Source organism: Plasmodium coatneyi, chromosome 9 (genome assembly GCF_001680005.1).
Source record: "Plasmodium coatneyi strain Hackeri chromosome 9, complete sequence".
NCBI lineage: Eukaryota > Apicomplexa > Aconoidasida > Haemosporida > Plasmodiidae > Plasmodium > Plasmodium coatneyi.
This window is the reverse complement of record NC_033564.1, coordinates 97,071-108,127: the sequence shown is the minus strand read 5'-3', so window position 1 is coordinate 108,127 and position 11,057 is coordinate 97,071. Positions and strand designations below refer to the sequence as shown.

Below are 11,057 nucleotides of genomic sequence, written 5' to 3'. Positions count from 1 at the left end.
AAGTTATGTACCTTTTTATAAGTGTTATTATATAGAATACACAAATGGAAAAAGTCTAAGCATTTCTATATTCTGCTACAGTTTGAAATTATATTGGGCAAGAAATTTTAAAGAACTGTAGTGAAGTATTTAAATAGTTGTGCGTGAAATATAAAACATACATTTGGAAATGGATGACATGATAATGGGTAACAGTTATATTTAAAAGGATATGGAAAAAAAATATAGAGTTTACTATAGAATTAAAATATTGCAATAATAATTATTATTTTCCAGATGGATTACTGTGCGACTTATTTGCTATATATATAAATTCCTCCTAGAATTAAGCTGTGCGTATATTTATGAGAAATGATTTTAATATACATAGTATTAATAATAGAAATTGCTTTAGGAATGGCTGATGAACCAGTAAGTACGAATTCCTCAAGTCAAGTCAGTGTAAAAGATCAAAAACATACAGGTTCGGATGCAAAGGAAATACTGAGTAATGCTGTATTCGCAGGAGATAGTATAGTGGAATTCGTTCAAAATGAAATACTTTGTGCTCATATAAAGGATAAAGATCATGTTATTTGCGAAAATAAAGAAATAGCCATTTCAGTTGTAGTCTTTTTTGTTTCGACCGTGCTTAGTATCATATATACCATTATTTCCAGAGTAAGGAATAATATTCTTTAAATTTTTCCATAATATATATAAATATTTCATGAATGTGTGGAAGAATACTTTACACAATAAATGTATTATATATGTGTTTTGTAATTTATTTTTTTCCAGAGTATTAAATATGCAAAAAAGTTACGTAGACGTAAAAAACACTTAAGAAAAAGAAAAAAAAATAGAGCAGAAGAAGGTGAAGAAGATGATGAAGATGACGCCGAGGAGGATGACGATGAGGAGTACGATGATGACGATTATGACGAAGAAAACTATGTATATGAAGCAAACACATTACAACGACGAATGCATGAATGGCTACGACATAATGACTCAAGGCATGAACATGAAGTATATCAACAGTTAATGAATCAAGGATCAATGCTACAACCACAAATGCTACAACCACAAATAGTACAACCACAAATTCTACAACCACAAGTAGTACAACCGCAAGTAGTACAACCACAAATGTTACAACAACAAATGCTACAACCACAAATGCCCCAATCACAAATACTACAACCACAAATGCCCCAATCACAAATACTACAACCACAAATGCCCCAACCACAAATACTACAACCACAAATAATACATCCGCAAGTCCAACCAGAACAAATGCTACAACCACAAATAGTACATCCTCAAATCCAACAAGAACAAATTATACAACCACAAACAGTATATCCTCAAATTCAACAGGAACAAATTCCCCAACCACAAACAGTATATCCTCAAATTATACAGCCACAAATTCCACAATCACAAACAGTATGTCCTCAAATTCAACAAGAACAAATGCTACATCCACAAATAGTACATCCTCAAGTCCAACCAGAACAAATGCTACAAGCACAAATGGTACATCCTCAAGTACATGAAAACGAATTAGACAAAAAAAAAAAGAAAGAAAAATGTATATCTTCAAAAAATGAACGAACTCATTCGAATGATGATATACTTAATTTAGGTTACCATCAGAGGACATAATAAAAAATAGCATATATTGAATAATATGTTTTGCATATTAACAATTAAGGTAGTGACAACCCATGTAAATTAAATTTAGAAATAAATAATTAAAAAATAAAATAAAGCAGAAAATTGTAGGAAATATTGAATAACATAATTAATATATAGTTAAGGTAAAAAAGGATTATATATAGAACATTTTAACATTCGTCTTATTGAAATAACATCATTAATGATAAAAAAAAAAATATGGCGAAAGTTAAGTCCTCTAATAAACACGTAATAATAAGGGGAAGTAAATGAAGTTTCAAATAAAATATAATTCAAGTTGAAATTTTATAAAAGGGTGTACTATAATGGGTTATATCAAAAACAAGCACTACGATATCTGTACACACAAATACTGGAGCACAATTATTACATAATTATATATAAAAAGCACTTTTTAATGTGTACTACAGCCAACCATACTACTAAAGAGCTAAATGTGAATAATAATTTCTATTAGAAAAAAAAAAGGTGTATGCATAAAAATAACAGATAATTCTTACAGAATTTCACATATATACAGTAGAACTCAAGAAATGGTAATGGATATAGATTTCCTTTTAATTTTTACTTATTCCAAGTTATGGCGTAATAAATAAATTAGTAACTTAGAAGGTATATATAATGGAAGAATAAATAATAGAAAAAAAAATTATAAACAGTACTAAGATATATTTATATAAAAAGAAAAAATCATTAACATGATTAACACGTATGATATTTTTTAATAAAAAATAAGATTTAAAAATTATTTTTATATGTATTTTACCAAATTGAAAATATAAGTACTATGTCCGTGTGTTATATATAAGGTAATTCCATAAAATAAATAAAATTATACTTATTTAAAAAGAATCCAAGACCAAGCAAAAATGTGAAATATACTATCAGCATATTTAATGGGAAGGATATTTTATTCAAGGGCTCATTAAGCAATGCAGTGTGGCAAGCGTTAAGAATAAATTGCTAACATCAAGATAATAAGTATCAGAAAATAAATTTTAAATATATAATGGAGTATTATTTCATAAGAATATTTTTATGCAGATATCAAAGTGCTTTACTGAATATGTAAAAAAATGATAATTTGTTAACTAGAAGCATAGAGTGCAAAGGAAGACTTTACCACATTAGGTACATTCTTTTTCTTCAGTGAATATAAAATAAAAATAAATTATCCAAAAAGGCATACGTTATAAATATTCCTTCATTATACATACAATACGAGAAACTTATATAATATACATTTTTGTAAAGAAATACTGTATAAAGTTTATTTGAAGTATTCAGTTAACGCTTGATTACAGGGAAAGTTAAGAAGGTTATTAGACACGAAAAAGTACATATTAATTAGATAGAAGAAATTGAAGTTCCTCAGTATTTACCATATTTGTATTTTCATTATTTGAAAATTTATTATTATGTATATTCATTTGAGTTTCTCTGTAACATGAACATATTTGCCATTATTTGAATGAAGACTTCAAAATATTCCGAAGAGATAATTCAAGTCTTCATAATGAAAACATGATTGTGTAATAACTAAAAAATCGTTCTCATCAGAATAGCACATTTGCCAAAAATCTGTATGTTCTGAATTTTCAATATTTCAATTTATTAAGCGTTCAGTAAATATGTGATCGGTGTGGACATTTGTGACATGGTTATTAATGAAGGAAATAGTGCACAGAGGAATAAATATTATAATAGCGACAATTTATTTGTCACACTTTCAAATTCCATATCAATATAACCAATATCTTTACAACACTAAATGAAAAATATAGTAACATATAAATGTAGACAATTTTTTAGAATAACGTGTATGATGAAATAATGTAGTAGGGTCTATCAAATAAAATATCTGCTGAAATATAGGAGCAAATATTATTTGTAATTATTATTTTAATAAGTGTATTATTGGGAATTCATAAATTTTTTATTCGAAATAAAGTTTTGGAACTAAGAATACGTGAATAATTTTTACTCACAGACCATATATATATTTATATATGTGTTTAAGCATGTGATTATAAAGACATATATAACTCTTTTAATATTCTTTCATATTTTTATCTACCTTTTTCGTTTTCATTGAATTTGATTTGTCTATGCCACATATATTCTATTCAAAATAAATAAGTGGACAACAAATCATTTAACTCATGTTTTTCCATTTGAGATATTACTAAGGTTACAGAATTTATACCCTGTGAAGTATTCCACTGGGAGGATTTTTTTTTATGTTAATAAAATGTAAATTTCATACGCCATATTTTGGATTACATATTGGCGTATTAAGAAAAGGAAATATGAAACATTAATTCATATTTCGTTCTACTTTTCTCACGTTATATATATATATATATATATATATATATATATATATATATATAACTGTTACTAAATTATATTAATATCTGTAAACTTTAAACATATAAAAACAATAACTATTTAATGATTACAAAAAATTATCAGGATGATGATATTTTAATGATCATCATGGAGTTCTATCTCTTTATACTAAAACATCCATAAGATACTTTGTTTGTAAGGCAAAAATTACATTAGTTGTTAATTCAGTAACGATTCCAACATATTATAGAATACTATGAATAACCGACAAGTCATGTTTTCATTATCTTTTCAACCCACCTATTTTTTCATTTTCAAAGTAATGTAATACCCTTTATGTACATTTAAAAATTTGCACACTGATCTGCATTGAAACCTGATATTTTTAATAATTCTATTTTTTTTCTTGTATGCTCTAATGATATAATACAATTGCATGCTTTGCAATAACATAGTAGTTATATTTAAGGGGGTGTTATTTATTATAAATAATTCATTATTATATTGCACACTTACCAAATATTAAGTAATATGTGAGTTCTCGGTATACGGGACAGTTACATATAATGTACCATTATAAAGCTTATGCTATTGTAAATTTAAACGTAATGTACAAATACAATATGTAAACATATATATAATATGTACACATTTTTAATTATTAGCATTCACTCTAAAGCTGTAAAAATAAGGTATTCCCTGTGACAGTGTCTCTTTTTAAAAGCTAATCAACAATTTTGGAATGTTATTAAACCTTTTTAATAATTATTGTCAATTATTATTTTACCATTATTTCTTTACAAATATTATTTCGTGAAATTATTAATGAGAAAAATTGGTTTATATTTAATTATATAATTTTTATATAATCGAATAACTATCAATCTACTCGTTCATAAATTAGTAGATAACAATTTTACATTCGTTTTCGGTAATGTGCAGCGTTAATGAACATTTCGTGTGTTTGTCTTTACTAGTAACATCTAATATATATTTTTACACATTCTAAAATGACATTGAAGCACTTTTGTACAAAAAATTATAACTTCGTCTAATCCCCAAACTTAAGATGGACGCAACATTATAATAAGGTGATGAGATTGTACAAAAGGATAAAGAAAAAAAAAAGCAGTATTACAAAATATAGATTGTCTATATATTAAGCCTCCTATGAAATAAGTAGACTTCTGTTATAAACACTGAAGCAATTCATGTCTAATTTGTTGTGCACATTTACCTTTGACGTTTTATTGCTAGTTTTTTTTTTTTTTATTATTTTTTCTTATGTACTTTTTAATCATTTTTTATTGAGGTTATTAATTTTAATTTTTTTCGGCGATATAATTTAATGATTCTATATTTTTTTACATGTGAAAAAAGAAAGAATTATAAATAGGCAACTTGGTATTTTCAGTAAAGCTTTGATTCTATAAAGTTATTATTATAATAATGTATTCCTTAGAACATGGTTTCACAGAACAATGCAAGATCATACATCTAAATTAATTATGCCTCACCTAATTTTTAACAGAAGTGAGCGAATAGAATGATGAATAGAATAAAAAAAAGAATAAATTTAAATGAAAAAATCATAAAAACAAGTACTGGTTGTTAACAATAAATATGCAATAATACTGACACATTAACAAAACAATATAAATTTCATAGGAAAAATATAGTAGATAAATAATTTTTTAATACTTCCAATGTATTGCATTGTAATTATATTTTCAGCAATAAACAATTCGTATTTCACGTTAATTTCGGAAATTGTAATGTTTAATGGAATATTTAATAATCATTCATTATAATATTACGGTATTGCATAGTACAAAAAATTTACAAATGATTAAGGCTAAGAATTATAAGAAAACTTAGATTATTAATAAGAATGTGTAAATTAAATTACAATGCATCATCTACCAGAATTAAATATTCTCTAAACCCTTTAAAAAAAAAAAAAAAAAAAACATTCGCACAAAGCAATGCTATGAATCCATTAATGATAAATAAGTAGCTTATTGTTAATTTATTCTGAATAAAAATGTGTAAATCGGGAACTCCATTAAATAAAAGTATAGATACACATTCAAATATAATGTGTAAATACAATATGATAAGAAATTAACGAGTTACTCATTAAACCTCTTATTTAAATTTACATTAGTAAAACAAACTGATATACAGTCAAAGTAAAATTTATGACCTCATGGTTATTATTATTATTAAATACTTTTTCATAAAACACACACATCCAAATTAAAAATAATACCTATAATACAAAACACATATGTGAGAGAAATAAATTTGCCAAAAAAAAATTATTGTATGTTACCTCAAATTATTATGTAATATGTTATTAAAAAAAAAGAGGAATTTTTTTTGCTTTATATAAGAATGTATTTATCGAATATAATTTAGAAAATTTGCTAAAACATTTGAGTCTTATTTTATAATATTGTTATTCCACCCATCAATACTTCAAATATAGGGAACTGGATGGTACAATCCTAGTTAATGTAAAATAATACTTAACACACCAATCCTTAATTATAGAAAAAATTAGAAAACTAAAAATCGAATAACTTAATTCACATATCTTTTATCACATTGTTCTTCAGAAGAACTTATAGCTTATAAATAATTATCTCATATCTAATAATATTAAATATTACTCATACTGAAATATAGCAAATATTTACAAAATTTGTCTTTACATTTGTAAGCTCATATATTTTTAAAGGAATTCTCATATAATGGATTTATTCACATTTCTAGTAATAATATTGATATAAGGTTTATTTATTGTATATGCATATATATATAAGCACAATAAATAATATGGGACCCATTTAAATTATAATTAAAATAAATGAAATCAAAAAAAATCTTAAAGGAAAAACATAGAAATAAAGTATGAATATAAGTAATTAAAAATCATAAAAATGAGTGTAAATCGCATAAATTCAAATATCTAGTATATTGAATTAATTTTTTATTCTATATTATCTTCTTAATTAAAAAAATTTCAGTATATATGTGCATTCCCTCACACGGCTAATATTGCAGGTAAGCACCCCGCATCTTAATACATAACACAAAACTAATGTATAGCCATCCATTCATTGTCATTAATACGAAACACTACAAAAAATATACCAAGAAAAATTAAATATAAAGTTTAGGCATATAATATAAAATAATTATATTAAAAATTTAAAGAATTAGCTATTTTCCAAAAATAAAGCTCCATAATACATGTAGTTATAATGTGTACAAATTCTTCCTATTAATAGAATTGGCTTGAGAGTAAAAATAAAATTAAGAGCCATCCTTATATACTTTTTCATTACGTACACTTAATTTAATATTACTTCTGTTGCTGATTAAACACATATATTATTCGGAAAATATAAATCTAATTATTTACGAGTAAATATTTAGATATATTTTATCAGCCTTTTAAGCTAATTAAGTATATTTATTTTTTCGTCGCTAATTTCAGCACAGTAACGGAAAAAAGAGCTTATAAAAGTGGCTAAACTTCAATAGATTATATAAATCATCCTAAATTTTACAACATTTATAATAATTTAAAGCTTCCTAATAATCTATGGAATATTATATATACACTGTACGTAATTTAATTCGCAAATGTGACCCTTTAAATTCGCACAATTTTTACTATTTTCTATTGTACTTATATATTCAGATTAAGATGGAGAATCTTCATGAATTGCAGCGGTAATCATAGTATTACATTCCTATCTAATCTTTTTTTTCTTTTTTTTTTTCCCTTTACCAACATTATTGTATTCATTTACTTGAACATGGTACATGAAATAAAAGAAGTTATTAGAGCATCCTTTATATTAGACGTGTAGCTATTTAATTATTAATAGTTATTACCTATGTGTAACAATATGAATACACATATTTAGTATTATATATAAGAACATGCCTTTTCAAAAAAAAAAAAATACAGAATGTGAAAACAAATATAAATAAGTTCAAGGAATATTATACACTTGATAAATTACACATTATACAAAATATCATTATTTCAGAAATATTCCTTTTACACATAATCTAGTAGTAGTAGCTATTATTCACACACGATTTACACGTACACACTATTGAGGGGATTTATTTTAATAATAACAAATGCGGTAATTATTGCTTTCAGTAATACCAGTAATTGGACAGGAAGAATTATTCAAATGAGACACAAAGTCGTACACACGTATGAACATTATTCTTTGATGCTTCAGCTAAGAGGGGAAAATATATAATCATTTAAAATATTCATGCACCTATTATGAAGTATTTTTTTGTAAAATACATAAATGGATAGAGGCTGAAATTTCCTATAGTTTTGTTACTACTTGAAATTTTATAGGACACGAAATTTTAAAGAATAATCGTACATAATTTAATCACATGTTTGTAAAATGTCCAAAGTTTAAAAAATACCAAGTGCATAATAATAGGACAACATTATAGTTTATGAAATATGGAAAATATAAATTGACTACTAATGAATTAAAAGAAAATGTAATCATCAGTTTGTTTCAGATGGATTGTCATCTGTCATTTTTAATATATATGTTAATTCCACTTATAATGATGTTGTGGAAGAATTCATTGAATCTATAGTGGTAAAGTTTTAATATTAAAAATGGTCGTTACAATGGCAACGGAAGCAGCAACTGTAAAAGCGAACGAGGAATCCGTAGAAAGAGTTAAAAGCACCGTGGGTCCCATATTATTGTATATACTAGGTCCTATAATAACGATTTGCGACCAGTCAGTAACTTTCCTTCAAGAAAATATATTGTGTCCTCTTGTTAGAAATGACCAAAAGCATATTCTATGTTGGAATAAAGAAGTAGCATTTCCAATCTTATTTTTTTTTGCTTCAACTGTTTTTAGTATCATTTATACTATTACTTCAAGAGTAAGGGGAAGATTTATTCAGAAAAATTCATAATATACATAAAAATTTCATATATATCATTAAGAAATATTTATAAAATAAATGTGTTGAACATACGTTTTGTTATTCCTTTTTCATTAGATTTATAGAATTTTAAGGGATCCTAATGGTGGCAAGGGAAGCTCTAAAAAAAAAAGAAAGAAGAAGGAAAAAAAAAAATATGAAGATGAAGAAGAAGATGAAGAAGAAGACGATGAAGAAGATGATGATGATGACGAGGAAGAAAATGAAGAAAAAAAGGGTAAAAGGCATAGATCACAACGGCAGAAGCAGATGAGACAAAGACATGGAGAGCAAATTTATGAACAATTAATGTATCAATCTCCAATGCAGTATGCTCAAATGTATCCAAATTTAATGCAATATCCGCAAGTGTACGAAACCCCATTGATATATCCACAAATGCAGCAGCAACAACTAGAGCTGCCCCCGATGCAAATTCCGCAATATCAACAAGCACAAGTGCAAATTCCACAACATCAACAAGCACAAGTGCAAATTCCACAACATCAACAAGCACAAGTGCAAATTCCACAATATCAACAACCGCAAATGCAAATTCCGCAAAATCAACAACCGCAAATGCACATTCCGCAAAATCAACAACCGCAAATGCACATTCCGCAAAATCAACAACCGCAAATGCAAATTCCGCAAAATCAACAACCGCAAATGCAAATTCCGCAAAATCAACAACCGCAAATGCAAATTCCGCAAAATCAACAACCGCAAATGCAAATTCCGCAAAATCAACAACCGCAAATGCAAATTCCGCAAAATCAACAACTGCAAATGCAAATTCCGCAAAATCAACAACTGCAAATGCAAATTCCGCAAAATCAACAACTGCAAATGCAAATTCCGCAAAATCAACAACCGCAAATGCAAATTCCACAACATGAACAATCTGGAATAAATGCAGTTGAAGCAGATAAGGAAAAAAGTAAAGAACAAACAAATATAGTAACCGAACGTGAACATACACAATTGGATGGTAATATATATAATTTTGGTTACCATCCAAGGTAGAAGTAACTTTTAGAAGAAATAAAAGACAACCATAAACTGAATTACTTGATATTGTATATTAACTGTAAAGGTATATATTACGCTTTTAAATTTTATTTCAATATTAGAATAAATATGAATAAAACAAGAGCAAAAATATTAAACAGTATAATGTGAAAGTAATTTAATTAAGTAAAACAGAGTTAAAAATTATACCATTTCCGCAACTATATCCATAATATTACAACATTAAAGACAAAATATTATTTGATTTCCTCTGTAGAAATATAAATTAATGATAGTAATATATAATACACAAATTTGTTATTTAGTTTTAATTAATTTCGAAGTTCCTGCGAAATAATAGACAATGGGGCTATCTAATTGATAAATGAACTCATTCAAGTGTAAAACTGTTAATAAATTATATGAGTGAAGAATTTATTTTTGATATATCATTTAGCGAAACATATTAGTGGAACAATAAATTTACAGAATTGTTAAGACTAAAAAAAATATTACATTAAGGAATGATAGAAATTCGCAGAAATTTTTTACAACATAGAATATGACTTAAAATTTTATTACATGTGTATTTTAAACCTATTTGGTATATTAAAATAAGGATGCAAAAGTAACTTAATAGCACAAAAATGCTATATAAATAGTGAACAAATAGGAGTAGAATTTTCTATTTACGTATAATACATATTAATATAGAAAAGGAAAATTAATAAATAATTTAAATGGCCCCTACGTATGGATCTTATGTATAGAAGAAAATAAGGTTATAACAATATATGTGACCTATACAAACTGAGATCGTACATAAAACAACTATGTAAAATACATGGAATAACAAATAAAATGCTAATTATTGCCATCAAGAATTAATCTGAAGTAACGGAAGATTTTATACATTGAAACATTATATTTAATGAAAAGAATAGATATTTCAAGTATGTCTTATATTATACATTACGGATAAACGTAAGAATAAGTTATTTAAGGTCAT

The 11,057-nt window shown here is 25.8% G+C and overlaps 1 protein-coding gene across 1 annotated transcript; it reads left to right on the top strand.

Annotated features, from left to right (window-relative positions):
• Positions 1-351: 351 nt before the first annotated feature.
• On the top strand, positions 352-10,069 carry PCOAH_00023490 (Uncharacterized protein; the record flags this gene model as incomplete). Its single annotated transcript, XM_020059156.1, is given in 6 exon segments — positions 352-660; positions 781-1,633; positions 8,820-8,884; positions 8,971-9,096; positions 9,116-9,526; positions 10,064-10,069. 6 exon segments carry the CDS (start codon positions 352-354, stop codon positions 10,067-10,069), a joined length of 1,770 nt encoding a protein of 589 aa, XP_019915102.1.
• Between the last annotated feature and the right edge of the window lie 988 nt (positions 10,070-11,057).